This window comes from Saprolegnia diclina (genome assembly GCF_000281045.1).
Source record: "Saprolegnia diclina VS20 unplaced genomic scaffold supercont1.5, whole genome shotgun sequence".
Lineage (NCBI taxonomy): Eukaryota > Oomycota > Saprolegniomycetes > Saprolegniales > Saprolegniaceae > Saprolegnia > Saprolegnia diclina.
The window spans coordinates 1,082,098-1,109,634 of record NW_008246072.1 but is presented as its reverse complement, the minus strand read 5'-3'; the positions used below and the strand labels follow the sequence as shown (position 1 = coordinate 1,109,634).

Sequence of the window (27,537 nt, the reverse complement as noted above, 5' to 3'; positions counted from 1 at the left end):
CTTGCCGCCATCAACGGCGTCCCGTTCCACGGACTCCGATGGAACAAGTCGATCGAGCTTCTCGAAACGACACCACGACCGTATGCGCTCACCTTTCTGCATTCGCTTTCCTCGCCGCTGTTTGCGCCAGCGAAGCGCGAGCCGCCTTCGTACGTAGCTGTCGTTGAGCGCGGCGTGCAGTTTGCCGACGCAGCCATGTACGGTATTAACGGCGCTGTTGTCCACCACCTCGCATGCGAGGCCAAGGCCGGCGGGATCCTCGCAACCGGCGATGTCCTCTACAAGGTGGGCGAGACCAATGTGCTCTTCCGGCCGTATTCAGTGGTCATGGGCATCGTTGCCAAGGCTGCCCAACCGTGCGTGCTGCAACTTATCCCTCACGCCTTGGTCGCCGACGTAGTACGCTCGACGCTGCTGGCGAGAGCACCTGTGCGACTGGCCAATTTGAACAGCAGCGTGGCGCCCGAGGTGGTTTCCAACCCAGCTTTGGACCACGCCTTGACTCGCAAGATTCATGGCTCACTCAGGGAAGGCCAGCTCTATCGCCAAGGGGTCCTCTTCAAGTTTTGGCACGCGCGCTACTTTGTTTTGACACCGACGGCGCTCCTGTACTATGCCAGTCCACGGTCGCCGGCGCCGCGCCGGGAGCTCACGTTTGCTGGTCGTCGCTGCAGCGTCCAGAGCCTGCGCGCAACGAAGAAATTTGGCTCCGTGGCTGTCGTGCACCTCTTGCGCGTCTGCGTCGACCACAAGCACATCGTGCTCGCGTGTGCCACTGAGAGTGACAAGACAGCGTGGCTGACGGCCCTCCAGCAGGCGATGACGCAATCGCTCCCGTCGGCGCCGTCGCACGTGATGGCGGCCGCGTAGACAGCGCTGCAGCAGTGCCATCCTCGACCTGTTTTTGCCCACGCTCCAATTCACACTTCCATCGCTGCCCACACAGTCGCTTCGCAGGCGCCGCTTGTCGTTCCCAGAGAAAATGCAACAGAGTATCGCGGTTAGGGTAGTTACATTCAAGCTTACAAATGACGAGCATTAATCGTATACCATCCATCAAGCACACTCTTTCGACGTGCTTCGATCGACCGCCACGGCCTTTTGCTATCGTCGTCCAGCGTCTCGCTGGGTGTTTGTGTTGAACCGTTTGTGTTGAACCTTTGCAGGAGACGATGCCACGTCATTGTGATCCTGGATCGCAGGTCGAGCTGAGTCAGACGTTGGCAAACCGATACAACCTTGACGACTTGCATGTGCCCAGGATCGAGTTCACGTGCGGTGAGGTACGTGTGAATTAGGACTATGCCACAGCAAAAAAAGGGAATCGCCAACAGCTCAGTGCACACAGAAAGCATGACGCGAGACGACGAGCTCGGCAGTCGCTCAACTTCTCTACTATTGCGCTGAGCTCGATACAGCTACTCTTCGTAGGCAAAGACGACCAGACCTTTGTGACCAGTCGACTTGGCGTCCCAGTAGTTGTACGTCCGACGCTGATGAGTGAGATCAACGTCGCGCGCGATATACTCGAGCGTAACGTTGTCGGCGGCCAGCGTCTTGATGTTGCGCGCACGGTCGGGCTTGGGCCACGACACCTTTTCAAGACAGAGCCAGCGCAGCGAATACAGCGCAACAGCGATAGTCTTGACAAGTCGCACGAGGTCCTTAGAAGGGCCCTGGCGAAACCGCACCCGGAGTGCGTTGAGCTTTGGACATGGCAGTTGCGCCAGCCACATTGCTTCGTAGAGACCCGGCGCCGCAACATCGAGGTACTGCAGTTGGGTGCAGTGGCCTAGTCCCAGCGCTAGCTCGCGCTGAAAGTCTCCGTGGACTGTGGCATGTTGCAACTCGAGTTGCTTCAGCGACCCTAAGTGCGGCAACATCTCGAGGAAGCGCACAGGCCAGACGTCGGGCTCCACGCCAGACAGCGGCATGCACAGCGACGTGAGGCGTCCGAGGCACGGTTGGAGCAACCGATCATTGGCGACGTGCACGAGCAGACGTTCTTCAACGTGCGTCAGTCGCTGGGTGTTCAGTAGCATCGTCCGGAAGCGGGCAATATCAGCGGCCGAGCCGTCTTGGAACACTAGGCACTGCTCGGGACTAACGGTGTCGGCGGAACGCAAAGTGTGGGCAACGACCTTGAAGCGCATGTCCTGCTCGACGTTGACGCGACGTGAATTGCGTGGTAACCGCTGCTTCCATAAAGCACGCGTGAACATCGTGAGTGTTTTGAGAGGCGTCGAGGTTGAGGCTGTCATTTTTGAGGACGAGGTCGTGGAGGCTGTCGCAGGACGCAATGGCCTCGCACAACCGACGCACGTCCTCGATGGACGCGTTGTTGAACGTCGTGTCGACGAGGTGGAGGCGTCGGCAGCGCCCTTGCGCCAGCATTGCAGCGACAGCCGATGCAACAGAGGCGGGATATTGCCCGCGCATTGTGAGCTCCGTGAGCTGGCCGAGCGGCATATGGGCAAAGATCTCCGCTATTGCAGCAAAATCCTTCGTGGCTTCGGCACGCAACGTGGTGACCATGCGCAGGCGAGGACACGCGGCAAGGGCGCTGCCGAGCGCCGCGGCGTCGGATACCTGTACACTGCAGAAGTCGACGTGGTGAAGGACACGTTGGTTCTTGAAGCAGCGCAACACTATTGGCTTGAGCACCCATGGCTACGATGGCGCCGAGAGCATCGATGTTTGCAAGGTGCTGCTTGGTAGCTTCGCTTGTCGTTCCGAGTACACTGATGCGGGGCCATGCGACGTGCACCGTTGGCGTCGAGCACAAGGCGCTGAGCGCAGCTATCCCCGGCGACATCGCAGCTGGTGGAAGCGCGCCAGCGAGCTCGAGAAGCGTTGGTCCGTGCTGAACAAAGGTTGCGATGTGCTGCAGGAGCTCGGGCGTCGAACCCACGGCCTCCGGGTTGCCTCGTGGTCGAGACATGGTGTGGGCACTTTGAGTTTGGGTTGAAGGCACAATCAGCGCGCGAGAATGCGTTGCAATGATGGGTTTGGTCGGTGTGACACCGTACTAGCGTTTTATAACCGACAACAAGGCAAGTTCCCTCAGGTTTGTGAGAGCAAGAACTTGGGCGCCACGACTCCGACCACTCCAAGCAGATCGAGCACATACCGTACCGCGCGAACGGTTCGTCCCTCAGATGGCGTGAGGCCAGATGAGGAGCGCTGTGACAGGTACATTGCACTTGTCGATGCTTAGACCAGCGCGATCTATGCAGTAAGTTCTTAGACCACGATAGGACGCGAGCCGGTGGCGGACACTTTATGGCCGCGTGGATTATATATATATATATATATATATGCTGGCAAGATTGCTCCGAAAACATTAGATAGCAATATCGAATGAATGTATTCACCTGCCTTGCGAACGTCCGTGGCTATGACAATACGCCAGGAGCGAGTCTTTGCCAGTGGATATACAAAGATGTTGTCAAGTGCTCGTTAATCTCGACTGCTCTATGGTGTTAGCTGTCACGCTGGTCGTGCTCTGCATTATCGACAGTGCGGTCGCGACGGCGTAAGCTTTGCCGAGGAGCGCAGTTTAGTTTTGCAAACGAAAACAACGTAATTGTTGTAGCGGAGCGCTGGGCAAAGTCACCCAACCACTACCAGCTACTCTTGCGCGGCTGGTATCACGTACGGGCCGCTCCCGTGCGTTTTCAGAGGCGGCTGAGCAAGCTACCGAAGCCTCCCAAGCCCAGTATCTTTGAGGCTGGTCGACGACCAAGGCAACAACGTGCTGGTGTCAGTTGCGCGGACCGCGGTGCAAACTTGGGGTGAAAATAGTATCTTTGTGGTTGATGCAAGATCGCAGTTGATAGCTATAGATCGCGTATCAAGTTGATATGAACGGGAACCATTGAAATGCGATCAATGGTGCCTCCCATGCTCAACGTCGCGGTCTTGTTAAAGCTCATCGGGCAATGAAACTCTCAAAATCTCATTTCTTGCTCAACACGCACCACCCAACACACGATGCCTTCTTTGCCGACTTCAACGAGCACGACTCTGGTGCTGCCCCCGCACGAGTCTTTCGGTCTCGTGCTCACACCCCCTACATCGGGCGTCGTCAAAGATGGTCTTATCGTCGAGGACGTCACGAATCCTCGCTTGAAATACCAAGTGAAGGCCAACGACGTAGTTGCTGCCATCAACGGTGTCCCGTTCCACGGACTCCGATGGGACCAGGCCGTCAAAATCATCCAAACAACACCACGACCGTATGCGCTGACCTTTCTGCATTCACTCTCCTCGCCGCTCTTCACACCAGCGAAGCGCGAGCCGCCGTCGTACGTAGCTGTCGTCGAGCGCGGCGTGCAGTTTGCCGACGCAGCCATGCACGGTATTAACGGCGCTGTTGTCCACCACCTCACACCCGAGGCCAAGGCCGACGGAATCCTCGCAACAGGCGATGTCCTCTACAAGGTGGGCGAGATCAATGTGCTCTTCCGGCCGTATTCGGTGGTCATGGGCATCGTTGCCAAGGCTGCCCGTCCAAACGTCCTGCAATTCATCCCTCACGCCTTGGTCGCCGACACGGTGCGCTCGACGCTGCCGGCGAGAGCTCGTGTGCAGCTAGCCAATTTGAAACGCGATGCGATGCCCGAGGTCGTGTCCGACTTGGCCAGTTTTCACCAGATACATGGGTCGCTCAAGGAGTGCCAACTGCGCCGCTCAGACGTCAAGACGTCCTCAAGTAATCGCTGCCGCGTAGACGGCGCTACCGTCGTGCCGCCTCCGTACTGAATAAACCATGCTCCACACCACGCTTCCACCGCCATCCATCACATTGCATGCGTCGCTTCTTGTCCCTAAATGAGCCCATCGCGGCTAGGGGTAGGTGATTCCCGTTTCAACATAAACCGAGAACCTGCCGTCTTGTGTACGCATTCGCTTCAATAGCTGTAGAGGCATTGACCACCACGACCTTCGCTATCTTCGTCCAGCGTCTCGTTGGGTGTTGGTGGTGCACCTAACTCGAGGTGGTGCCACGTCATTGCGATCCTGGATGCGGCGAGCGTGCCACGCATTCGCAAACCGACCACAGCACTGACGGCTTGACCATTAGCATTAATGACCAGCTTGTCGATCATCTGTCTGCGTGGCCATGACACCGTGTCAATCGAGGCTATTTGCGGTCCTCTTGTTTCCGGTGCAAAGAGAGCACTGTCAACGCGTTTATGCTGAAACTAGCTTGCATTCCAACCACGTGGAACAGTTGGGCGACGTAGCCACGCACACCACTGTATTGATAGCAAGGTGAGCCCATTTTGTTCCAGCACGTAAATGAGTTGCCCCGAGCAACTCAGAGTCTACGTGCTGGAACAAAATTTAGAGTTCGACTCCAAAAAAGTTGCGAGCGTTGCCTCCGCGAGGGATTCTGACAGGGTTACGGCATGACTATTTCTTGAGGAGGAAACCGGGTCGTCGCACATTTTGGAGAATCACCTCTTAAACAAAGGTTCATAACAAAGACGCATGCATCGTGACGGTCGCTACACTTCCTGGCCACTGGGATAAGTCGATTCCTACCCGTGTCAGTATAGTACATTGACACTGGATGACGAACAATATTGAAATTTTGAGCTCTTGCCAGGAGCTCTGTCCACTTGCAGAGTTGGACGGACGACAGCTCAAACGCGCGGTCGCGTTGGACAGTTGGCGCTACAGCGTCCCATTGGCCAAAAATCGGGAATCGCAAACGAACAGCGTGTGATGGGTGGATACATATGGTGTTCGCAGACGCTGCCCCTGGCGGCGTTGCGAGTCATAACGAAATTTCCACCATCCCGATGAAGCTCACAGTGCTCACGACGCTCGCTGTCTGCGCCATGGCCGCCAACTTGAAGACGCCGATCCCGGCCAAATTCACCGTCAGCTGCTCGACAGAGGAGAACGCGATTCTCAAACAGCTCCAGTCCACGAGCACGTACGTGCAGTGCGTCAAGGACGGGCCAACGTCGGTGGACGACATTTGCGCCGTCCATTCGTGCGTCGACGCCGCCCAAAACTTGGTCGGCAAGGTCCCCAACTGCATCTCGAACACCTCGGCGCTGATCCTCGATGTTGAGTTATACGTCCTCAATTGCGGCGTCGACCGGAACCTCATCGTGCCGACCAACCACACCGACTCCAACGCCACAACGGTGCCCATTGTGACCGTCCCAGCCAATACGATCACTCCAGAGCCCAAAAAAGCGGCGCCGTCGGCGGCCATCGCCAACTCGGCCTCACTCCTTGCGATGGGCGCAGTGATCTACGCCATGGCGTAAATGCTGAATCAAGAAGGCGCTACGTAGATCAGCGCTCGCAAGGGCCTGTCGTGCTCATGGCTAGGAGACATATGGATCAGTGCAAGCGGCCTCCGTATCATATCAAAATGATATTTTTTCTATCGCAAAGTTAAACTACGATCGTTGAAACTCGGCATTCTGTGCACCTTGGATTTAGCGCATACTAGTACATGTATGTAGCAGCTGACTAGGAATATCGCAGTTCGTATACGTTTCGCAAAATGTTACGATTTTATTGGGCGATTGAGTGCACAAAGGGTTCAACATCTCACAACGTACTTAGTAATATCATACTAGTACAACTGTACTAGTTCTAGTCTACAGCAATTTGTCAAATCTGTGCCCCGAGGTATAGGACTGGGCTTCTTTCCATAAAACATCAGCCACGGCGACCAAGTATTGGCCTTTAGATGCGCGACTGGCCGCAGAGGACTGGTCTCGTTTGCCGAAATCAAAGGTGTTGTGCCTTCAAGACTGCAAGATGCAGTTTTAGCAGGTTTAGCACCTTCTAGACTTCATTAATTGCGATCGGAATAGTGTGCTCGGCTCCAGCCGTGAACTGGCAGCGCAAGATCGGTCGCAGTGTCTTTCCTTGTGCTCGACTTTGCCGTCTTCAGTGTTGCTACTACGTCAACATCGTCTTGTTTTGTTGTCTGGGCTTGCGCAACAGCACAAGACGTTCGATACCACTTCGTTTCCAACAGCGCTGCAGGTCCGCTCAGTTCGCTTCACTGAGTGCGGTCGCGGCGGGCGAGGTTGCATCACCAGAACAGCTAAAATCTCAATTCAAAAAGGGTGCATCCAGCGGCCAAAGACGTCCCATGCCTGCAGTGTTCCCATCAGGCGCGGGGCAAACGAGGCACGTTTGGTCGGTCCTCTCGAGCCCGTGCAGATGGCCTCGGAGCGTGATCGCACCGCTGGTTTCGGACTGCAGAAAAGACGTGTTCCACGCCCAATCAAGGGTCCTGTGGTCCGACGCAAACACCGCTGACCGTGCTCCCATCTGTCAATGACGCCAGGGGCCAGCGTTATGATAGTGTCGCCGGAACCAGCTTTGCGATCCAAGTCCTCAGTGTCCCATGCTTTCGAATCGTCCAATCACGTGCTATTCCGACCCTAAAACAGCTGGTACAACAAGCAAATGCATGGTGGCGACAGCTTCGATGTCCAGTCGAGTGCGCTCGCGTTCGCCACTTGGGCAGAAGAAGCATGACGAGTGCCACCCGCCTTCGACTCGTGGGATCCTGCGGCCTCCCCCTCCACGACAAGTTCAAGGCTCAAAGCGTCACACTCGAGCTACCGCCCGGCCGCGCGCTTGGGCTTGTCCTCGCAGCACCCACGTCAGGCATCATTGCGCACGGTCTTGTCATTCTCGATGTCAGCAACTCACACTTGGTGGGCCACGTTGCGCCGAGCGACCGCCTCGTTGCGATCGGTGGCTGCCCTGTGGACGGGCTCGGGTTTGCCGCTGCGTCCGAGCGCCTTGGCTTGCTGCCTCGACCCCTCGCGCTTACATTTGAAAGCACCATCATTGGGCGCGAGCTCGCCCGACTGGCGCCACCACAGTCAAAGAGAGAGCCGCCGTCGTACGCTGTCGTCGTCGACGCGGGGGTGCACTGGACAGCCGGCAGCCACGGCGCTGTCGTGAATCGCCTCACGGGCCAGGCCAAGGCTGACGGGATCATCAGCGTCGGCGACGTACTGTACAAGGTGCACGAGACAATCGTGCTCCATCGATCGTACGAAGCAGTGATGTCCCTTCTGCGTCGAGCGCCGTCCCCGTGCACATTGCACTTTGTGCCGCATGCTCACATTCATGCTCTCGATGCTCTGGCAGCGCTCGCAGCTCCAGCCTTGCCGAGCCTCGAGCCCCGGCTCACTGAGGCCAGCACCAGCAACAGCGATGAGGCCGCTCGGCGAAAGTCGGACGATGTTGGTGTTCTCAAGCAAGGACCGCTGCATCAGCAAAGCGGGCTGTTCAAGCGTTGGACCCCGGTGCACGTCGTATTGACGCCGACTGCACTTCGCTGTTTTCAGCACCATACGTCCAACTCGCCTCGCGCCGAGCTCGTGTTTGTGGGACACCGGTGCACGGTGCAGCGTCTGCCCGCGACGGGCACCCTCTACCCCTTTGTCGTCCGCGTCGGTGCCAAGCAGCTACAACTCGCGTGCGCTGAGGACGACGAACGGCGCTCGTGGATGCGGATGTTGCAGCAAGCGATGGTGGACGCGGGCTTCGCGGCGCGGCCATCGGCCGCTCTCGGCACCGCGAACGACCTTCCAGGCCCACCCTCAGCGTTGCGTGTGACGGTGCTCTCAGCCACCAACTTGCTGCCTGCTGGCCAAACGGTATAACTCCATATTTCTATTGGGACAAGGTAGACTCGTCAACTAGGTACATGCCGTCTGTCGCTTGTCGCTTCAGACCCAGACGTTTTCGACCAAAGTTGTTCGCGGCGACCGATCACCAATGTGGTACCAAGACAATGTGACTACGTTTCACGACGTTGAGCCGGACGGCGTGCTTGGGGTGTGTGTCTTTGACGACCGACGAGGGCGCCCGCCGCGTCTTCTGTCAACGCTGCAAGTGCCGCTGTCGACGCTACCGCAGCAGCGCAAGACGGTGTGCGCCTACGATTTGGTGGGCGCCACGATCGGCACCAAGCTCACCCTTGCGTATGAATATCTCTCAAGCCCCTAAATTGTCAGTTTTCTGCAAATATTGTTGAATCTTTGAACGACACCTTGTGGTATTCTCAATTTTCTTCTTTCAGTCGTATTCTAGTGGCTCATTGATAGTCGACGAACCAACTCTGGAACCTGCCATTTCGTTTTCGAGGCCAAAATGGTGGCCTAGGGCTAGGGTTTCAGAGCTGGCACACTTAGAGCCCGCTTCTTTCGCTGCATCATTCCAGCCAACCGTCCCAGCCATAGCTCTTGAGCATCCCATAAACACATTGTCATTCATACCATTGAAAACAACAAAGTTTTGGTCTTACGAGACGTGCAGCTGCAGCCTGGTCCAGTTAGGCGGCGCAAAAGCTGGTCTGGGCAATGTTGAGAATCGAAAAGAGGTAGCCGAGAAGACCGCCCACGACGATGCCGACAGGCGCCGGCACCTTGAAGACGCCGACAAGTAGTCCGGTCGCAAGGCACACGGCGGCCGACGCATTGTTGTGCACAGCGTGCTGCCACAGCAGCGCAATGGCGGCGACCACGAGCCCGATCGCGGCCGAGTTGACGCCGGCCATAAACACCTGGAGCTTCTCATGGCGACGCACCTTCTCCCAGAGCGGCAGCACGGCAAAGAAGAGCCCAACGCCAGGGCCAAAGAGACCCGCAGCGGCCAAGAAGGCACCGGGCACACCGAGCGCGACCGCACCTACATTGACTCATGAGCTTCTCTGGCCTTCGATAAGATAAGGATACCCAAGTACGTCGACATGTTGAACATGGGGCCGGGCAGTGCCTGGATGAGGGCAAAGCCGATGAAGAACTGCTCCTTGGAGACCCAGCCAGCGCTGACGATGTCGTTGAGGAGCATCGGAAGCATGACCTGGCCACCGCCAAAGATGATCGAGCCCATGCGGAAGAAGGCGTAGAAGAGCCCGAGGTAGCTGCGGCCAAGCGACCCCTAGTACCATCCATGTTTACAAGTGCTGAGGATGGAATGGCAAGTAAGCTTACCGTCGAATCAAAGTAGGCGAGGAGACCAAAGGCAGCGAGCCAGCCGAGAATGAGAAGGACGCCGGCCCACGCAGGAATCCCGAGCTCCCTAGACAGACGCTATTGCTTTGAAAGGAGGAGGCGCGGCATACCGTTCAAAGTGGGGGCTGTGGCCATTGTCAGTACGCTTCGAAGTCACGAGCGGGTTGGGGTAGCCCAGTGCCATCGCCGAAAGCGTCGTGAGGCCGCCGGCAATCATGAGCAGCGGGAAGATCCACGTGCCAAGGCCCTGCGTCGCCAGCACGACGCAGCTCGAGATCGCAGCGATCGACATCTTGAGCTGGTCGTCGCCGCACGCCTTTTGCCAGAGCTTGGTCGCGGCGATGATGACAAGCGAGACCGCGGCCGGCGCCAGCCCCACCATCCACAATGGGACGCCATCTACATGGGACACTGCATGAGCCAGCGCATTCCTGGATATCGTCTCAGACCGCCAAGGTATTCTTGCGCGCCCAGGCCGGCGAGAAGCATGACGAGAAACCCAGGCGCCGTCCAGACGAGGAAGGCGAGGAGGCCACCGAGCGGCCCGGCGCGGAAGATGCCCATCGAGGCGAGGACCTGCGTGGACGTCGGGCCGGGCAGCGCCGAGCCAAGCGCGATGACCTCGAGGAAGCGCTCGTCGTCGAGCCATTGCAGCTTGTCTAGAGCTCCGTCGTCAGCCCCAGGAAGCAAGCAAAGGGCGATGTACCGACAAAGCGCTCGTGGGCGAGCCCGAGATGCGCCTGCGGCCCGCCAAACGAGAAGAGCGCGACGGGCAGCATCTGCACGGGCACCGAGAGCAGCCGCTTCCAGTACGGCTCCACGGGCCACGCACCGCTGTCCTTGACCAAGAGCGACGTCGCTTCGTTCGCCATGCCAATCTCAAGATCGGAAATGAGTTGTGGTCGGTGCAAACTCACGTCACGTAACGGCCTCTTGTGTGAAGAGTGGGACGACGAGGAATCTTGAGATTCGAAAAAATAAATTTTGGGGCATTAGCCTAGTGAACCCTGGCAAGCGAACCCGGGGTCCTCAGCGATGGCGCTTAGCAGGGTGAGAGGTGGCGTCCAACGCCAAGCTCGTCGACCCCAGCGTGTCGAAAGCTTCACGACGGCTCACGATGCCACTCCATAATGAGTGAAGCTAGATTCCACCGCATGGCTGCGATGCACGGTGGTACCGGTATGTAGAAGACCCGCGCGTGCATCGCGCTCCTGCTGCCACCTCCTCGCGATGTTCCCGGAGATCGCTGTCCAGACGTTATCCGGATCAAGATCGAGCGCGACGAGCCTCCTTGATGGCGCAATTTTCCCGCCAAAAGCTGCGATGAGGCGTCATAGGTCTTTTCAAAAGAAATTGACATGGCACAAAACACCGCCGTCCCATCCTTGTCATGGCGATGCTAGAGGTGTGAAAATGTCATCTTCTTGACGTCGTTCGTTCATTGTCATCCTCGCGGGATGTACTAGTATAATGACACTATACTAGTGCGATCTGGCAAATACAACCTTCAGCAAAGACGTGGGATGTGGTCTTAGACGGCAAGGGCGTTGGTGACGATCACAACACGCGCCTCGACGCTCTTGCGATGCGCCGATGCACTCTCTTTGACGCGCGGATCACGAAACGACGTGTGCGGACTGCGCGTCGGCGTTGCCGAGTCAAAATTTTGGATCCAAAGCGCTTCGTGCGGCTGCATACCGCTCCAGTACCACCAGCGCAGCGCGTCCGAGAGCTCGTCGTCTTGCACGAGCGCCATGGCGCCGACGTACCCGCTTGGAAACAGTGTCGCGCACGAGAGGAGCCGCGACTCGGGGCACGACGCCGACTCGGCGAGCGCCAAAGGCCAGTCCAGAACGACTGGCACGAGCGGCTGCCATACACTCAAGATGCGCAGCCGTAGCGTGCCGTTTTGAACCAAGTCGCGTAGCTCTGGCGGCAATTGGGCCGTGTACATGGCACCCGTCGCCGGCGTCTGGTCGACGTGCACCAGCGGCGACGGTCGTCGTTTCGCGCCTAGATGTTGGGTCTGTTCTCGTCTTGCAATGACGCAGTTGTACCTTGTTTCGCTTCACTGGCGTCAGCGCTGCGAAAGATGACGGTAAAGACATCCATGTACACGATCTCCTCGGACGGTCGCCACTTGGCCGCGAGAAGGGCCTCGACATGGTCCTTGACGATGCTCTCTTTCCCACGCGTCTCTAGCTGTCCATGAGCATCGAGAAGGGCGGGCAAAAGCGGCGGCGCGTCCAAAATGGCTTGAAAACCGTGCTCGTCGAGGGTGCACGCTGCCTCGTGGCCCCGCAAGTCGTGGAGCTCGACGACCCGCGGCACGCTCTCCACGTTGGAAGGCACTGCTGGCGTTTGAGATTGAGATTGAGATTGCGATTTGCCGCCAAATGAAGAAAACGGCGGCGCGCCGTCCGAGGTGCGCGCAAAGAAGAAGACGGGCGCTGCCACCGGCCCGCGTGGAGCGGCTTGCATCGAAGTTCTGTCGTGGGGTTGACGCTCGTATCCGGAAACACATTATCCGGAAAGATCCCAAGAGCGTCCGCTTGCAGTGTTCTGATATTCAGTCTCGTTCGCGGTCCAGGGCAATAAAGGACGTATGAAGGGATGACAAGTCGCCACCTCACAAGGCTATCGCACCTCGAAGCGGTCCGTCAGAAGTACTGGCGAGTGGTCATGAGGAGAAATCGGTGCAATTTTGCAGTGTTATATATGGGTCCGTGTTGCCATCGAATAAAGCACAGGTGATGATAACGTCTCGACAGCGTCGAACCAGAAGGGTCGACGGAGAACGTGCTGCACAGTGTTGTCGGCATTGGCCAAGTACATGATCATTGCACATCGCAAGACTCGGATATCGACCAGTGTTCGCAAACATGTTTTGTGTTGGGACGCAGCGCCTGTCGATGCAGTGTATCGGGAAACTGGCACGACCAGCACGTAGTATATAGTATGAGTGTAAAACGAATCAGGGCGATTATTGCACGCGTACTGTACGTAGCTACAGCAACGTACTACATTCGCGATGAGCTACATTCGCGACGGCGAGATCAATACCTCGGGGGCGTCGTCACGAGCCTAAATTTTGAATCGGCTGCAAAGCTCTAGCATCGCCCTGCGACCAAAGTGGCTTTCGTCGCGCTTCGTTTCCGTCGAGCTTATTTTTCATTTATCTTTGACCAACATGGTAGCCATCGCACAGATCCCGCCATCGACGACAACGGCCGAGCCCGTGCACGCAACGCTCACGCTGTCCAACGAGGAGCTCCTTCATTACTCTACGTACGGTCCCGCGACGGCGGCCAAGACATTTGTGCTTTTGCACGGCGCACCCGGGGCGTACACGGACTTCAAGTACCTCTCCCCACTCCTCGTGACGGAGCCGGACACGAATGCGATCGTGTTTGATCTGCCGGGAAGCGGCCGCACGAGTATGGACACAGCCGGCGGCCTCGCTTCGTTCAACTCGACGGGTATCGCAGAGGCCGTCATCGACGCGTGGCCGCGCCTTTCGTTGTCGCGGGCATTTCTCATTGGACATTCGATGGGCGGGCAGACCGCGCTGCTTGTGGCCGCGAGCTCCGCGGTGGCGCCAACGCTGTGTGGTCTTGCGCTCCTCAACCCCGCAGGCTTTGGCCCCCACCACGTGTCACGACCGCTCTTTTTGGCCAAGATCTGGGCTTGCGCGCTGCGTTTTCTTGGCGACGGCGATCACTTTTTGCAGCGCTGGACCCACAGCTTTTACCTCAACACGCTCCGGTTTCCAAAGACGACACTGCCATCGTCGTGCGTCGCGGCCATTCTGCACGTCTCGTCGCCCGACTATGCGCGCATTGAGTCGTCGGCGCGGGTGATTCAAAGCCGCGGTCTCTCGACGTTCATGGCGCTTGCCTCCGACGACCGCATCGTTGAGGTTGCTATCGGCCACGAAGTTGCCGACGTCTTAAAACCGAGTGTGTTGAAGGAATACCCTACGGGTGGACACAACATACAAAAGACGCAGGCCGCGGATCTTGGTCTGTCCATTCTTGCGTGGAGCAACCATGATGGCAAGCTATGAAGCTGCTACACTTGGTCAACTGAGAGTTAGGCCATATATCTGCTAATTCTACTATGTCCCCTGCCACTTGTTCGTGAACTTGAAGCTGCAAATCAGTGTACTTATTACTAGAAGAAACTGCCAGTGAAAAAATGAAACTGTCACTCGATCAATGACGTGGCAGCCGGATTTTGCAGATAGTCACTTGGTTAACAAGCCAGCACTTTGACCACCATAGCGACACGGAATTCCACGTAACAATGTACACTTCGATTGTCGAGTTGTTCCCGAGTTGATGACTGAACATGGCACTGTGGTGACTCCACCTCGTACCCACGAAAACGTTGTCACGACGAAACTCGATGCCGGTCGGATAGACTTGGGCTTGGACCTGTCTTTTCACTCCCAGAACGTGCTGGGTTCTAGCTCTGGGTTCTACAAACACTCAATCTGAGCGTGTAGTTGCACGTCGACGGTTCTGCGTTGGATGTTTCGTACCAACCTTGACGTTATACCAGCCATTGCCAAACCCAATGACGAAACCAATAGATTCGATGATCCGATGACTATTATAGTCACCGTCAACCACTAGATTTGAAACCACCCGATCACATCACTGGCATTGCGATTTGAGCTGGACCTCGAATTGCTCGCGAGTGTACCACCCGGTGATTACTCAGGACCATAGTAAACCCGTGTGACATGACGCTGTCGACAACCCTGTCAATACTTGACATTTGTATGCTGATCGATACGATCTGTGGACGCCATTTTCGAATTGGCCATGGAGACTGCACCCGAGCCCGTCCACGCGACGCTCACGCTGGCCAACAACGAGCTCGTGCACTACTGGACCCACGGCCCGTTGCGCGCGGCCAAGACGTTTGTGCTTCTTCACGGAGCCCCGGGGGCCAATACGGACTTCAAGTACCTCGCGCCGCTGCTGCTGGCCGAGCCCGACACCAACGTCATTGCGTTCGACTTGCCTGGGAGCGGCCAAACGAGCATTGCGGCGGCCGGCGGGATTGCTGGCTTTAGCTCGACGGCGATCGCGGACGCGGTCGTCGAGGCGCTGCCGCAGCTCGGTTTGAAGAACATGTTTCTGCTCGGTCATTCGATGGGCGGGCAAACGTCCATGCTCGTGGCCGCCAACCCGGCGCTCGCACCGACTCTTCGCGGCCTCGCGTTGCTCAACCCGACGGGCTTTAGCCCGCACCAAAGCTGCCGACCGTACGTGTTTGCCAAGCTCTGGGCCAGCGCGCTGCGGTACTTGGGCGACGGCCCCAACTTTCTCCAGGGCTGGACCCACTCCTTTTACCTCAAGTGGCTTGGGTTTCCCAAGTCGACGCCGCCGCTCGTGTGCGTTGCCGCCATGCTGCACGTCGCGTCGCCAGACTTTGAGCGAATCAAGGCGTCGGCCCACGCAATCAAAGGCCGCGGGGTGCCCACGTTCATGGCGCTTGCGGCCGACGACCGCATCATCGAGGTCTCGCTCGGGAAGGAAGTCGCGAGCGTTCTCGAGCCGAGCGTCCTGAAGGAGTATGCCAAAGGCGGTCACAACATTCAAAAGACGCAAGCCGCCGACCTTGGGCCGGCCCTCGTCGCATGGAGCCATCGGAGCATGCTCTAAACTCAAATATAGTGTGTGTGTATCGGTGTCGACGGTATCTATCGTAGCTCTAACAGCATATTGATCAGCCGTCTAGTACTTGCTACGACACCATTTTGCACTTACGGTCACACCAAGTGCAATTTGATATCTGACCAGCGAGACTTCGCGGCTCATTTGCAGCACCGTGGATCGCGATTGAATCACGGATTACCTCTCCAAATGGATATTGGACAACCGCCAAACTCGATATTATAGAAAGGCCAAGTCGACAACAATGCGACGCCCGGCCGCGGTCGTCTTGGCGCAGGCCGACCTCGTGCGCAGCATTGCAGCGTACCAAGATGGCATTCCGTATGCGATCTCGGCGCTGGACCACGTGTGGAAGACGACGGCGACCTTCCGTCGCGTGGGCTCGCTTGGCCTTGGCTTTCGGTTTGAGATCGCCGGCGTCGAGAGATCGCACGCGACGCTGCACCTTCACGCAGTCGACCACCGCTTCCCGATGCACTGGGCCATGCTGCATGGCCGCGACGACGACTGTATCGCGTGGGCTGCGCACTTTACGTCGACGCTGCTCGCCCTCGACGCCTTCCAGCCCTCGGCGGTGACGTGTGCAGCATGCTACGGGCGCGCGCGCGTCGTTCATTGGCTTTTGGACCACGGCTTTTACATGACGTCACAGTCGATCGTGCAGGCGGTGCTGTACGGCGACGTTGCGCTCGTGGCCTTGCTCTGCGAACGCGCACCGACGATGGTCCCAGCGCACGTTCTCGCGGCCGCCGCCGCTCGTGGGCACATGGAGGTCGCACGCTACCTGCACGCGCACTTCCCGCGGACGCTTCGGTCGGGTGGCGTCCTCAGCGCCGCCGTCACCGCGCCTACGAACGCGGAGGCCATGGTGTGCTTTGTCCACCGTGTGTTTCGTGGACTTCGCCCGACGGCGCGGGATATCTCCCTCGCGCTGTGCCAAGACAACCTACCACTGCTGTCAACAGTCCTGGACCTCTTTGATCCGCCCATAACGTCGAGTGACACGTATTTTGCACTGACACACGAGCACGCGCGCGACCACCCAGAGACGACGGCGCTTCTCATAAGACGTTGTGCCGCACTTGGCTTGCCCACCGCCCTGGCAAGCGTCAACATCGTCGATTCACACTAATACCATACTTGTTGATGGCGCGGAGCGAGACAGCTGCCATTCTGCGGTCGAACAGTCGAGACTCAGAGGGACGACGTCGCAGGGTGCGATCGGGACTCGGGTATAAAGTCGTTGAGGCGCATGCAAGCGAGAAGAGTTCCGTCTTGGAAAAAATCGATGTTCGCAGTGACATTGGAGTCTTTCTTTCATTTGGTCGCCAATGGTCTAAACTCTTGTTAACGTTAGGACATGTGTTGTCTTCTAGGCAATGTGACCGAAGTCATTAATGTCCAGCTGCAGCGCCTAGAGCCCATGATGAGCCTTCGCCAGCGCGCGCCGCTACCGGTACAAGTGGCAGGTCGTCCAGCCCCTACGTCTTGCCCACGATGGACCTTGACGGCTTCCACATCGACGCCGACTATTCTGGATCATTTGCACAAGCAAAGAGCAAAGTCTGTCGACAGAGTTTTTCAAAACGATTAGCAACTGGGTGGGCAATGTCTGCGCTGTGTACGCTAAGCTCAGCTGCGCTAAGCTCTAAGAATATCTTCATGTCCCATAGCAGCAGTCCCTTCCAAGGCCTCAGGCACATTGTTCCAGCGCTCGCGGTCGTCAGCCAGATGCAAGATCGCCTCGGTGTCGGGTCGGAGGCGACTTGGCGTTGGTGGTTGAAAGGCATCACGGGATATCGAACCATCCGTCGTCGCTTGGGCAGCACTGTACGCGACATTGAGGCCGAGGCGACGGCTGCGATCAAAGAGGAGCTGCATCGCTGGTGACCCCTGCTGCGTCCGGAGGGTGAGTTGCACCAAGGTAGACGCGTCTGCAGGATCGAGCATCGATAGAACGACATCGAGAATGTCGACGTTATGACTGTAGGCGTCCTTGAGCAGGTCGGCTTGGCTAGGACGTGCACCAACGTGGTCATACACAAAGCGCAGCATCGGCACCGATGCTGATCGTATCGCAAAGTGAAAACGGACGACCTCTTGCACAGCAGTCGGGAACGCAGCATGGAGGTACTGCAAGAGGTCGAGGCGCCCGATGACCGTGGCCAAGGTAGTGCAGTCGGCGTCAACACGACGTGCACCGTGATCCATCGCTATGATCGCCAAGCCCACCTTCCGATCCTTCCATCTCCTCGCACGTCCCTTATTGCTCGCCGCATTGCAGAACGGCGCCGGCAAGATTGCCGGGTCCGTAGTCGTAAACTATGGCTCGCAGCTTATCTCGCCATATCTCCAGAAGCAGAACGCGCCGTTGACGGAGACGCCGTGCATCTAACCGAGCAATACGATGAGCGTCGACTGCCCAAGGTACAGTTCTTCGCGGCGACGCGCGGTGGACGGCCCTGGCGCCCAAGCTCGCTCTTGGCGTTGCTGCGTCGCGCAAACTCTTGCAAGACTTGATCGAGTCCTTCCGGTGCCGTTTGAGGTGGACACGGTGCAGCGCGCGGCGTCTCTCGTGGGCCAGGCGACGGCGACACAAGGGATGCGGTACGTTACCTGATGCATGGCGAAAGTGAAAATGAACCATCCGGAATTATTTTGTCTTTTTCGAGCGCCGTGAGCCATTCGCCATACAAACACCAAGATAATGCGATCTGGCGATCCGATGCACACTGGATCGCGTACGCGCGCTTTTTGGAGGCGTACGCGGACTGGATACATCTGGACAGCATATTTTTAATCACTTTTTTAGGGCACAAAACGAAAAAAAAATATATCTAGATTTGCAAATAAAGGTGTTTTGGAAGGCTTCCAATGGCGTCCGGAATCCTCTGCGGCGTCGACTCACAAATGTGTCGAATCAAACCCAGATCGCCGCGCTTGACAGCTTCTTGCACTGCCATCGAACTGACAGGAAAACCTTGGTCCAGCAACCACTTGACAACGATGGGACGGTCGTATCGGACTGCGCACGCGACCGACAATTCGTTGGACGCATCCAGCGCCACGAGCTCCGCCTTGAAAAACTCTCCCCACGCAAGGCACGCGTCGTCGTCGCCGACGCGCATTGCCCAGTGCCATGGAAAGCGTCTGTCGACGACGTCAAGATACAAGTCGCTGCCAGAGTGCACCGTCGACGAGCCGTCGATGGTAAAGTTAAAGCCCAGATTGAAGAAGCCGCCGGGTGCAAACGTGACTTGGTGCTTCCAGAAGGAGCTGAGGCGCGTGAGTGCAAGAGGAATACCATCTTGGTACGAGGCCATCACACGCACGAGGCCCGCTTGGCGCAGCGCCACGTCGACCGCCGTCATCAGCTGGGCTTTTTTGATTTTGCTGACTTTGCAAAGAGCATACATTTTGATAAAACATACACTCTTCATTGTCTTTTGACAGCAAAGTGGACAAGCGAAGTGCAACCGATCAAAAGATTGATATCGCTCCATTCAAGGGCAATGATTGAACGACCTTAATTTCCAAAAATTGGCTTTTGCTTTCTCTTTGTGTGGGCTATGGTGGAATTTGTTGAAATATCCTGCAAATGTTTCAAAAATTCGACCTCGCCACGTCCGGGGGTTCGGGGGTACCGACATCTGCACCATGGATCATGGATATGGAAACTACTTGCATGAGAAAGAGGTTACTTGAAGCTCTCAATTCAGCATGTCCATGTTGGTGGGCCATAGAGTCACACGGCCAACTCCTTCGCAATCGTGATTACATGCCCAGCAAACGACGCGAACACACCCTTTTTTGTCAATTTCAGATTGCTCTTCTTTTGAAACGCGCCTGTTTGTCACGATGTGGCGGTTGCTCCGACCGACGCATTTCACATTCGTCACGATGGACGCCGACGCGACAACACCCGCCTCCGCCATCGTCTTGCGCCTGCCCGGGCTTCTCTGCGCCATCACATCCTTCCAAGACGGCCTCCCATCCGCGCTGCGTCCGATGGACCACTATTGGAAGACCGCCGTGCGCTTTAGCTACCACGATGGTCGCAACTTTGCCTTTACGGTCGCGGGCACAACGTACGACAGCAGCGAGCTGCTCTTGGAGAAGATCGACGTTCGTTTTCCATGCCGCCTGGCGATGCTTCAAGGTGACAACGATGCCTGCCTCGCATGGACCGCCAACTACAAGGCCGCGCTACTCGCCCTCGACGAGGCCTTTTCCACGACCGTGGCCTGCGCTGCTCGGCACAACCGCTTACGTGTCGTGCAATGGCTCATCAAGCACGGCTTCACAATCTCGTCGCAAGCCTTTGTCAACGCCGCCAAGGTCGGCAACCTGGACGTTATCGCGCTTCTCTGCGCCCACGCACCAGACGCCGTGCCACCGTTTGCAGTCGCGTGCGCCGCGTCGCGCGGCCACTTGCACGTCATCGAGTACCTCCACGCCCATTGCCCCCAAGCCTCTTGCGGCCCGGCCATCTACGGCGCGATCGTCGCACCATCCCACAATGTTGCAATTCTGCACTTTCTCCACACTACCTTCCACGTCCGCCCGACCGAGAACGACATTCTAGAGGCCGTCAACCGCAACGATATGAGCGTGCTCGCGGCTGTCCTCGACATGTGCGGACCCGAATTGGCGCTGCATCATGTTCAGCTGGCGCTGCGCCCGGCGACGTACCGGCAATTCCCAACCGCAGTCGCCTACGTCGTCGAACGCTGCCGCGCACAGGGTCTGCCCGTGGCGTTGCCGCCGCACCAAGACGCACCCGCCCCAGACGACGTGGAGTGGGACTGCATCGTCGATGATCTCTGCGACGTGCGCTACGAGTATGCCAACGTCGTACCGCAAGCGAGCGCGCGGTTCGGGACGTCGCCGCCGGTCGACGGGTCGCGCCTCGACTTTGTGCGGTGGCTCCTCGACCACGACTGCGAGATCTCGTCCAAGGCCATGGACATGGCAGCGTGGAGCGGCGCGATGGACATCGTCCGCTTCCTCCACGAAGAGCGCGACGAGGGCTGCTCGACGACGGCGCTCGACATGGCTGCGACCAACGGCGACTTGGACATGGTCACCTTCTTGCATACGCACCGGACCGAAGGCTGCACAAAGGCAGCGATGGACCGCGCGGCAGCAAATGGCCACTTGGACGTTGTCCGGTTTTTGCACGACGAACGCAACGAAGGCTGCTCGACGCACGCGATCGACTACGCGGTCTTTGGTGGCCATCTCGATGTTGTCGCGTTTTTGTCGACACACCGAAGCGAGGGCTTCACGGACGACGCAATGAACTGGTGCTACTCCAACACAATGCGCCAGTTGCTAAATGCGAATCTGCACCTGCGAAAGGAGAAACCTACCTTTGCAATACCAATCTTTGCGGGCCACAATGACGACGACGACCAAGACAACGATGGCAACTAGAGTCGCTTCAGAATAAATTATTGTCGTAATACAGCAAACCGAAGTGCAAGTTTGCAGTATCATCATAAGATCTAGTTTTATGATCGAGCAATAAGATCTCGCTATAAGATCTCGCTATAAGATCTCGCTGCAAGATCGAGTTCGAGAGCTCACCACGCTCACGGTAAGCACACATACGCCTTGTACGGTTTATGCATGAATGCGAATGTATAACGCGCCGCATGGGTAAATACATTGCAAAAGGACTGCACACCGTAAGCGGCTGAGGCCAAATGACTTCAATACGATATCAGAGCGCAAGCGTAGATAAAGAGGTACCTCCACGCGCAGCAAGAGAATTGAGTAGTTGCCGGCCCGACGCGATGAGTCAACAGTAGGCTAGATAGCCTTTTTGATTGTAGCTTGGTCGATTCTAACCCGCTGCTAGCATTGGCTGGCGGTCTATCGAATTTTCTATTGCACTATTCGAGCGTCATGCCAGGCGAAAGGAGGTGTTCCGCGCGATGGGACGCCAGAGTTGCTCATGTAATTGGCAGGAAGGGCACCAACGCGTTCGTTGCCCTAATCTTCACGGCCGACTCGACGAAGTATAAACACCGACACACAATTGTCATTTGAATGCAACAGGTTTTATTGCACAATATATGTCTTCTATCTAACGCTACCTGTACCTACAGAAGCGACTTGGCCCACGCGTTGATTTCCGCGCCAAGATCCGTGGCTTGTGTCTTGGGGATGTTGTGCCCGCCCTTTTCGTACGTCTTGACGGTTCTCGCCGCGAGCACGGCCGCGAGGTCGGCGCCAATATCGCACTCGATCACGCGGTCGTCCTTTGCAAAAGCCACGAACGCCGGGACCTTGCGCCGGGCGATGTCCTCGGCCTGGACGCGCAGCTGCGCATAGTCGGCCGTCACCATGCGGTAGAACGCGACGGAAAAGTCGTCGGTCGGAATATCGTTCGAGAACTTGAACTTGTCGACGTAAATCGATCGGTTCCAGTTGGTGAAGTAATCGGTCGCGTCGCCCGCGAGTCGCATGACGAGGCTAAAGTAATACTCGATGCGGGGCCGGGCGCGGCGCGGTGCGCGGAGCCCTGTCGGGTTGAGAAGCGCAATGCCCGCAAGCCGCGACGCGAGCGCCGGCGCCGACGCCACTTGCAGCGTCGCGTGGCCGCCCATCGAATGCCCCACGAGGATCATGCGCGAGAGCGGGAGCGATGAGAGCGCGGCGACGATGGTGCTGGCAATCGAGGCGGCGTCGACGTAGTACATGCCGCCGACAATCTCGACGCTCGTGCGGCCGTTGCCCGGGAGATCGAACGCGATCGCATTGACATCGTGGCCCGAGACGAGTAGCGGCGCCAGGTAGCTGAAGTCCTGGTATGTCCCGGGTGCGCCGTGTAAGAGAACGTAGGTGGTCGCGGCCGTGGGCGGGCCCCAGCGAGAGTAGTGCAGCGGGTGCAGGTTTTCGGGCAGCGTCCACGTTTCGTGCGTTGGCTCCATGATGGACACGTCAAAAGTTTGGAAATGAAATGTGCAATCTTGATTGTGGAGCGTGTAGACTGCAGCACGACCAAAAGACTAAGCGCGATTGGAAATCGCTTCGCGTTACAAAACGAGGTGCGGGCGCTTACTATGGAGCAATCCCACATGGCAGCGGGATGGAGGATGGCGGGTACAAACCTGCACGAGAGTACCGTGGCGAGGGCGGCGTGAACCGCGCATTCTTCGACACCCCGCATTCCCACTGCCGCATTTCTGCTCTTTTCGTCAAGAGCCACATACTGGTAGAGCTACCAAAGGCCGCGCTTGCGATGTGCGTGTGTCTTGATGAGAGACATATGTGACGTGGGGTTGTGAGGAGATATCCCTCGAATGTTGAAGTCGCACTGCCATCAACGGCAAGGACGTTTTCTCGAGACGACACAGACGGACACAATGACGCAGGAAGGGGCCTGCGTACTTCTCAATTGACGAAGACGCTGTCATTGTTTATAGCGTACGAGAAGAAGCCTGGGCGACAAAGCATAGTCTGTTGTGGAGTGTCCGAGGCACGGTTCAACTGGACTCGCATTTGACAGAAAGGGGTATCGGCCGTGTCACAGGCCAGTGCCACGTCACGGTGATCGCAGATTTGCATCACTGCAGTTGATTACAGTTTGTTGCGGTATCATAGTCACAACCTTCTGAATGATATGTCATTTCATTTTGACGCCAAGACCATCTTCTCCATGGCGCAGGTTCGCACGACGTGGGATGTCGGGCGGCTGCAAAGGCCAAAGGCAGACTGCGAAACAGCGTTGAGCGTCATTAAGACTGCAAACGAAACGTCTTCTCAAGAATACTAGTCGACCAGAAGATTATAAATCGATACGACTAGAGGCGAGACATGGGCTGCCGCAGCACAACGTCCTTTGTCCACGCGCGAAGCTTGTGCGCGAGATCGGCGGCTTGCGTCTTTTGAAGATGATGGCCACCGTTTGCATACTCCTTGATGACTTGTGCGCGCAGTGCCTCACCGAGTTCACGCCCAACCACGGCTTCGACGACGTGGTCATCAGTAGCGATCGCGACGAACGCCGGGAGCCGCCGGGCAACGACGGTCATCGCTGCCGTCTGAAGCGTATCGTAGTCGACCGAGGCGAGGCGGTAGACGGCGTTGGCGCAGTCGAATTCATGTGTCGCCTTTGGGAGCTTGAGTCCGTTGACGTGAATGTGGTGGTTCCAGCGCGTCATCGGGTTTGATCCCGGGCCCGCTAAACGTAGCGCCCACGCAAGCGCCGATTCGGTGATCGGCCAGCGCGCCTTGTGCGGGCGCAGGCCGGCGGGGTTGAGGAAGACTGCGCCTTTTAGCCACGGCTGCGTCGCGAGGCCCGCGGCGACTTCGAGGGTTGTGAGGCCGCCCATCGAGTGCCCAACGACAATGCAGTGGCGCAGCGAAAGAAGCTGCAGCGCATCGACCACAGCCGTCGCGAGGGATGTAGCCGTGAGCTTGCTGCTGCCGCCAACAACTTTGGCGCTGGTTCGACCGAACCCCGGGAGGTCGAACGAGAGGACGTTCGTGTCGTCGGCGACGAGGCGTGGCGCGAGGTACTTGAAGTCGCGCCACGTACCCGGCGAGCCGTGGAGGCAGACGTACGTTACGCTCGCTTCCGCTGGTCCGTAGCGAGAGTAGTGCATCGCGTGGCCGTTGGCCATCGGCACCGTCGCCTCGACCGGCTCCATCTCTGCCAAGTGATCCGTGCCTGATTCCCACGTGAAAAACGTGGGTGATTGACTTTGCACTTGAAATAGAAAGTGCAACCTCGTGTTTTACACATCATTTCACCTCCAAGATGCTGGTGATGACGACCACAATCATGCAACACGGACTATCTTCTGCGATGATAAAATTGTCTATTGCATTGTGATTCCGAGTCCCATTCTATTGTCGCTATGTAGACTACCTTACGCGCTGGAGATGGCCCATGACACCAGCGCTTGCGCGAGATCGGCATGGCCGCCCGCCGCGTACTCCTTGTGCACGCCCCGTACTCCTTGTGCACGCCCGACTAGAGTACGTCCTTGAGCTCGTCTCCAATCGCTTGCTCCACGAGGTGGTCGTCTCGGGCAATCGCGGTAAACGTTGGGACGCCGCGCTGCGCCGTCGCTTTCGCAAAGCCAGCGACCCGCTCAAAGTCCGTGGACCCGAACCGCTGAAAGCCAAACGTGAGGTCGTCAACGTTGGTGCTGCGCGGAAACTTGTACACGTGGAGGTACGTCCAGTGGTTGAGCTTGACGACGAGATTGCGCAGAAGGCCGGGTCGGGACAAGACGCCCGCGCCCGCCGCCATGACACCAAACGGCCGAATGGTTTGGTGCGGGCGGAGACCGGCAGCGTTCAGCAGTGCGAGACCGTGGACGCGCTTGACGCGCGCAGCTGCTTCCAGCGCCGTGTGCCTGCCGAACGAGTGCCCCAGCACAAACGTTCGCTGCAGAGAAAGGCCGTCGATGGCCTCGACGACGGCGTCAGCAATCGACGCGGCGCTCAAGCCTGCGAGGCCCCCCGCGGCGGCAGCAGGCGTGAGACCGTTGCCAGGGAGATCCAGCGCGATGACGTTGATGCGCTCGCGAACAAGAAGCGGCGCCAGATGCCGAAAGTCCTTGTGCGACCCTGGGGCGCCGTGGAGGAGGACGAACGTTGTCTCGGCGTCGGCGGGCCCATGCTTCGTGTAGTGCAGTGGGTGACCGTTCGTTAGGGTGTACGTCGCCTGGACCGAACCAAACGGCGGGCAGCTAACGGCCGCGGAGGAGAAGCGCCGGGCGATTCGGCGCGAAATCGCCATCCTGCGAGTGGCACAAGTGCGTTGTCGATTCGAGCGCACTTGAACGAGCATGATTTGCAATCGTTAGGTCCAACTTCAAGTTGTTCAAAGGGGCGTTAAAGCAGGTTAAACCCAAGTTCGTACCATCGGCAGTTCGGTAGTGTACCGAGGTGCGGGCTTTTGACGTCGAAATGCGCATTGCTGCATATATACATAGGGACGTATCGTAGGCTATTGTCGTTTCTGGCGTCCAACGTTTTCGCGTAAATGCGACGAGACGGTTGCTGAGCCGATGCTGCGAGCTGGAGTTTGCCTTGTGTAAAACGCATTTTAACGCAGGGCGTTGATTAGAAATAACCCATCCGCGACGGTGTTGACACAACACCCCAGTAAAGTCCGGTTCGTATTGAAGCGACTTTGAAGTTGGCAAAACGATGGCTCGGCTCCATCAAATCTCGCGCTTCGGTCGGCTTCTGCCGCACCACTCGGCGTGCTTCTCGACCGCCCCGTACGGCTCGCTCCAAGCTACCTACAGCCTCCAAAATGGCCACCCGCTACACTACACCACCCACGGTCCCGAGAACGCGGCGGCGACCTTCGTGCTCCTTCACGGCGCGCCGGGCTCGCACATGGACTTCAAGCACCTCGCGCCCTTGCTCGTGCGCGACAACGTCAACGTGCTCGCATTCGACTTGCCTGGGAACGGCCAAACGCCGGCGGCCGCGGCCGGTGGCATGGCGTCGCTGACGGCCGGTGCGCTTGCCGACGTCGTCGTTGAAGCCATCGACGGCCTCTCGCTGCAGCGGGCGTTCGTTCTGGGCCACTCGTGTGGTGGCCACACGGCGATCGAGGTTGCGGACCGCATCAAGCGAGTTGCTGGCATTGCGCTTCTCAACTCGATGGGGCTGCGGCCGCACCAAGCGATTCGGCCGTTCGCGCCGATCCAGTTTGGTGCCCAGAAGCTGCGGACCCCGGGCTTCCAGCGCGATGTGTGCGTCGCCATCAACCACTGGGTGTACATGAACATCTACAAGTTTCCCAAGCGAACGCCGCGCGATGACATGACGTATGCCTTTCAGCGCTCGGGGACCACCGACTTTGACAAGATCGGCCGCCACGTCGCGTCGCTCGGGCGGCGCAAGGTGCCGTCGCTCGTTGCGATCGCGCTCGACGACGTTCTCGTCGAGAAGGCCATTGGCCACGAGCTCGGCGCTCTCTTGCATCCTGGCGTCCGCCTCGACTACAACCGCGGTGGCCATAACATTCAAAAGACACAGTGCGGCGTGCTTGCCGAGGCCCTCCTGACGTGGGCGCAAGCCAGTGTGTAGAGAATAGAGGTAGTGCGGTATATAGACCTTGTAATACCTTTCGGAGAGACAACTTCAACTCGTGGTAAAAGCGGTATCAATGTTGAAAGACGGTTGGTCTTGTGACGCTTGCATCGAGCAGTTGAGAGAGACGGCAATATGTCCGGATAATACGCTCATTTCAGCCTGCCAGCTCACCGTCATCCGGATTTAGAAAACGAATCCAACGGGCATCACAACGGGCTCGTGGGCGTGGGCTGGTCGTGTCATTCTCCAACAAACCATGGCGGTGACAGACGACGTCAAGAAGGCGAAGAAGCGCCTTGCAGAGAAGAAGTACCGCGCTGCCAACGCAGAAAAAGAGCAGACCCGAAAGAAAACGTACCATGCAGCCAACAAGGAGAAGGTTGCGGTCCAGAAGAAGGCCTACTACGAGAAGAATCGTGCGCATTTGAGCGAGAAGAAGAAGGAAAATTACCAGAAGCACAAGGAAGTCCTCCAGGCCAAGTCCAAGTCGTGGCACTTGGCGAATCGGGCGTTCAGAAACGCATACGACCGAGCTTGGTACATTGTGCTTGCGTTGAAGTGGTTGTCTCATGTCTCTTCCTACTAGTCGGGCGCGAAAGAAGGCGATTGCAGCCGGCAAGATTCCCCCGCCGCTGCCCAAGCCCGCCGACTTTCGAGCGCAACACGAAGCCTCTGGCAGCGTCGCTCCTGCAACGTCGACGGATGCGGCCCCAGAACTCACTGAAGAAGACCCGCACCCCTTGGCCGCGAGACTGGCC

The 27,537-nt window shown here is 57.7% G+C and overlaps 17 protein-coding genes across 17 annotated transcripts; 10 read left to right on the top strand and 7 right to left on the bottom strand.

Moving 5' to 3' along the window:
* SDRG_02438 (hypothetical protein) lies at window positions 1-1,092 on the top strand. Its single transcript, XM_008608025.1, has one exon. The coding sequence runs from the start codon at window positions 196-198 to the stop codon at window positions 868-870; it is 675 nt and encodes a 224-aa protein (XP_008606247.1). The 5' UTR covers window positions 1-195; the 3' UTR covers window positions 871-1,092.
* Window positions 1,093-1,418: 326 nt separating this feature from the next.
* On the bottom strand, window positions 1,419-3,122 carry SDRG_02437 (hypothetical protein; the record flags this gene model as incomplete). The annotated part of the gene is made up of 3 exons (XM_008608024.1): window positions 2,675-3,122; window positions 2,221-2,589; window positions 1,419-2,156 (listed from the first exon to the last, which is right to left on the bottom strand). Exons 1-3 carry the CDS (start codon window positions 2,939-2,941, stop codon window positions 1,419-1,421), a joined length of 1,374 nt encoding a protein of 457 aa, XP_008606246.1. The 5' UTR covers window positions 2,942-3,122.
* Window positions 3,123-3,993: 871 nt separating this feature from the next.
* On the top strand, window positions 3,994-4,764 carry SDRG_02436 (hypothetical protein; the record flags this gene model as incomplete). Its single annotated transcript, XM_008608023.1, has 1 exon — window positions 3,994-4,764. The coding sequence occupies one exon, from the start codon at window positions 3,994-3,996 to the stop codon at window positions 4,762-4,764; it is 771 nt and encodes a 256-aa protein (XP_008606245.1).
* A 997-nt stretch (window positions 4,765-5,761) lies between these two features.
* Window positions 5,762-6,447, top strand: SDRG_02435 (hypothetical protein). Its single transcript, XM_008608022.1, has one exon. It carries the CDS (start codon window positions 5,811-5,813, stop codon window positions 6,288-6,290), a length of 480 nt encoding a protein of 159 aa, XP_008606244.1. The 5' UTR covers window positions 5,762-5,810; the 3' UTR covers window positions 6,291-6,447.
* A 1,037-nt stretch (window positions 6,448-7,484) lies between these two features.
* Window positions 7,485-9,071, top strand: SDRG_02434 (hypothetical protein). The gene is made up of 2 exons (XM_008608021.1): window positions 7,485-8,660; window positions 8,707-9,071. Exons 1-2 carry the CDS (start codon window positions 7,521-7,523, stop codon window positions 9,010-9,012), a joined length of 1,446 nt encoding a protein of 481 aa, XP_008606243.1. The 5' UTR covers window positions 7,485-7,520; the 3' UTR covers window positions 9,013-9,071.
* Window positions 9,072-9,248: 177 nt separating this feature from the next.
* SDRG_02433 (hypothetical protein) lies at window positions 9,249-10,959 on the bottom strand. The gene is made up of 6 exons (XM_008608020.1): window positions 10,726-10,959; window positions 10,469-10,678; window positions 10,130-10,418; window positions 9,999-10,086; window positions 9,741-9,945; window positions 9,249-9,693 (listed from the first exon to the last, which is right to left on the bottom strand). Exons 1-6 carry the CDS (start codon window positions 10,889-10,891, stop codon window positions 9,338-9,340), a joined length of 1,314 nt encoding a protein of 437 aa, XP_008606242.1. The 5' UTR covers window positions 10,892-10,959; the 3' UTR covers window positions 9,249-9,337.
* A 401-nt stretch (window positions 10,960-11,360) lies between these two features.
* Window positions 11,361-12,528, bottom strand: SDRG_02432 (hypothetical protein). Its single transcript, XM_008608019.1, has 2 exons — window positions 12,077-12,528; window positions 11,361-12,032 (listed from the first exon to the last, which is right to left on the bottom strand). Exons 1-2 carry the CDS (start codon window positions 12,498-12,500, stop codon window positions 11,551-11,553), a joined length of 906 nt encoding a protein of 301 aa, XP_008606241.1. The 5' UTR covers window positions 12,501-12,528; the 3' UTR covers window positions 11,361-11,550.
* Window positions 12,529-13,209: 681 nt separating this feature from the next.
* Window positions 13,210-14,085, top strand: SDRG_02431 (hypothetical protein; the record flags this gene model as incomplete). Its single annotated transcript, XM_008608018.1, has 1 exon — window positions 13,210-14,085. The coding sequence occupies one exon, from the start codon at window positions 13,210-13,212 to the stop codon at window positions 14,083-14,085; it is 876 nt and encodes a 291-aa protein (XP_008606240.1).
* Window positions 14,086-14,848: 763 nt separating this feature from the next.
* On the top strand, window positions 14,849-15,726 carry SDRG_02430 (hypothetical protein; the record flags this gene model as incomplete). The annotated part of the gene is made up of 1 exon (XM_008608017.1): window positions 14,849-15,726. One exon carries the CDS (start codon window positions 14,849-14,851, stop codon window positions 15,692-15,694), a length of 846 nt encoding a protein of 281 aa, XP_008606239.1. The 3' UTR covers window positions 15,695-15,726.
* Window positions 15,727-15,911: 185 nt separating this feature from the next.
* SDRG_02429 (hypothetical protein) lies at window positions 15,912-17,036 on the top strand. The gene has a single exon (XM_008608016.1). The coding sequence runs from the start codon at window positions 15,951-15,953 to the stop codon at window positions 16,836-16,838; it is 888 nt and encodes a 295-aa protein (XP_008606238.1). The 5' UTR covers window positions 15,912-15,950; the 3' UTR covers window positions 16,839-17,036.
* A 42-nt stretch (window positions 17,037-17,078) lies between these two features.
* On the bottom strand, window positions 17,079-19,077 carry SDRG_02428 (hypothetical protein; the record flags this gene model as incomplete). The annotated part of the gene is made up of 3 exons (XM_008608015.1): window positions 17,079-17,120; window positions 17,408-17,919; window positions 18,687-19,077. The coding sequence occupies 3 exons, from the start codon at window positions 19,075-19,077 to the stop codon at window positions 17,079-17,081; spliced, it is 945 nt and encodes a 314-aa protein (XP_008606237.1).
* A 489-nt stretch (window positions 19,078-19,566) lies between these two features.
* Window positions 19,567-21,192, top strand: SDRG_02427 (hypothetical protein). The gene has a single exon (XM_008608014.1). The coding sequence runs from the start codon at window positions 19,607-19,609 to the stop codon at window positions 21,140-21,142; it is 1,536 nt and encodes a 511-aa protein (XP_008606236.1). The 5' UTR covers window positions 19,567-19,606; the 3' UTR covers window positions 21,143-21,192.
* A 557-nt stretch (window positions 21,193-21,749) lies between these two features.
* On the bottom strand, window positions 21,750-22,652 carry SDRG_02426 (hypothetical protein). The gene has a single exon (XM_008608013.1). The coding sequence runs from the start codon at window positions 22,642-22,644 to the stop codon at window positions 21,814-21,816; it is 831 nt and encodes a 276-aa protein (XP_008606235.1). The 5' UTR covers window positions 22,645-22,652; the 3' UTR covers window positions 21,750-21,813.
* Window positions 22,653-23,422: 770 nt separating this feature from the next.
* On the bottom strand, window positions 23,423-24,424 carry SDRG_02425 (hypothetical protein). Its single transcript, XM_008608012.1, has one exon. The coding sequence runs from the start codon at window positions 24,364-24,366 to the stop codon at window positions 23,518-23,520; it is 849 nt and encodes a 282-aa protein (XP_008606234.1). The 5' UTR covers window positions 24,367-24,424; the 3' UTR covers window positions 23,423-23,517.
* Window positions 24,425-24,517: 93 nt separating this feature from the next.
* SDRG_02424 (hypothetical protein) lies at window positions 24,518-25,483 on the bottom strand. The gene has a single exon (XM_008608011.1). The coding sequence runs from the start codon at window positions 25,464-25,466 to the stop codon at window positions 24,693-24,695; it is 774 nt and encodes a 257-aa protein (XP_008606233.1). The 5' UTR covers window positions 25,467-25,483; the 3' UTR covers window positions 24,518-24,692.
* Window positions 25,484-25,841: 358 nt separating this feature from the next.
* On the top strand, window positions 25,842-26,860 carry SDRG_02423 (hypothetical protein). Its single transcript, XM_008608010.1, has one exon. The coding sequence runs from the start codon at window positions 25,880-25,882 to the stop codon at window positions 26,771-26,773; it is 894 nt and encodes a 297-aa protein (XP_008606232.1). The 5' UTR covers window positions 25,842-25,879; the 3' UTR covers window positions 26,774-26,860.
* A 175-nt stretch (window positions 26,861-27,035) lies between these two features.
* Window positions 27,036-27,365, top strand: SDRG_02422 (hypothetical protein; the record flags this gene model as incomplete). The annotated part of the gene is made up of 1 exon (XM_008608009.1): window positions 27,036-27,365. The coding sequence occupies one exon, from the start codon at window positions 27,036-27,038 to the stop codon at window positions 27,363-27,365; it is 330 nt and encodes a 109-aa protein (XP_008606231.1).
* Between the last annotated feature and the right edge of the window lie 172 nt (window positions 27,366-27,537).

What these genes read in the sequence shown, in the direction of transcription:
- SDRG_02423 (XM_008608010.1), top strand. Translation starts at nt 25,880, where the DNA reads ATGGCTCGGCTCCATCAAATCTCGCGCTTCGGTCGGCTTCTGCCGCAC.
- SDRG_02434 (XM_008608021.1), top strand. Translation starts at nt 7,521, where the DNA reads ATGACGAGTGCCACCCGCCTTCGACTCGTGGGATCCTGCGGCCTCCCC. An exon ending in TGCTGCCTGCTGGCCAAACG is followed by an intron (nt 8,661 to 8,706) that starts GTATAACTCCAT and finishes CTCGTCAACTAG; the next exon opens with GTACATGCCGTCTGTCGCTT.
- SDRG_02435 (XM_008608022.1), top strand. Translation starts at nt 5,811, where the DNA reads ATGAAGCTCACAGTGCTCACGACGCTCGCTGTCTGCGCCATGGCCGCC.
- SDRG_02433 (XM_008608020.1), bottom strand. Translation starts at nt 10,891, where the DNA reads ATGGCGAACGAAGCGACGTCGCTCTTGGTCAAGGACAGCGGTGCGTGG. An exon ending in CACAGCCCCCACTTTGAACG is followed by an intron (nt 10,087 to 10,129) that starts GTATGCCGCGCC and finishes GCGTCTGTCTAG; the next exon opens with GGAGCTCGGGATTCCTGCGT. An exon ending in TCGCCTACTTTGATTCGACG is followed by an intron (nt 9,946 to 9,998) that starts GTAAGCTTACTT and finishes GGATGGTACTAG; the next exon opens with GGGTCGCTTGGCCGCAGCTA.
- SDRG_02427 (XM_008608014.1), top strand. Translation starts at nt 19,607, where the DNA reads ATGGACGCCGACGCGACAACACCCGCCTCCGCCATCGTCTTGCGCCTG.
- SDRG_02438 (XM_008608025.1), top strand. Translation starts at nt 196, where the DNA reads ATGTACGGTATTAACGGCGCTGTTGTCCACCACCTCGCATGCGAGGCC.
- SDRG_02429 (XM_008608016.1), top strand. Translation starts at nt 15,951, where the DNA reads ATGCGACGCCCGGCCGCGGTCGTCTTGGCGCAGGCCGACCTCGTGCGC.
- SDRG_02432 (XM_008608019.1), bottom strand. Translation starts at nt 12,500, where the DNA reads ATGCAAGCCGCTCCACGCGGGCCGGTGGCAGCGCCCGTCTTCTTCTTT. An exon ending in CGCCAGTGAAGCGAAACAAG is followed by an intron (nt 12,033 to 12,076) that starts GTACAACTGCGT and finishes CCCAACATCTAG; the next exon opens with GCGCGAAACGACGACCGTCG.
- SDRG_02424 (XM_008608011.1), bottom strand. Translation starts at nt 25,466, where the DNA reads ATGGCGATTTCGCGCCGAATCGCCCGGCGCTTCTCCTCCGCGGCCGTT.
- SDRG_02426 (XM_008608013.1), bottom strand. Translation starts at nt 22,644, where the DNA reads ATGGAGCCAACGCACGAAACGTGGACGCTGCCCGAAAACCTGCACCCG.
- SDRG_02425 (XM_008608012.1), bottom strand. Translation starts at nt 24,366, where the DNA reads ATGGAGCCGGTCGAGGCGACGGTGCCGATGGCCAACGGCCACGCGATG.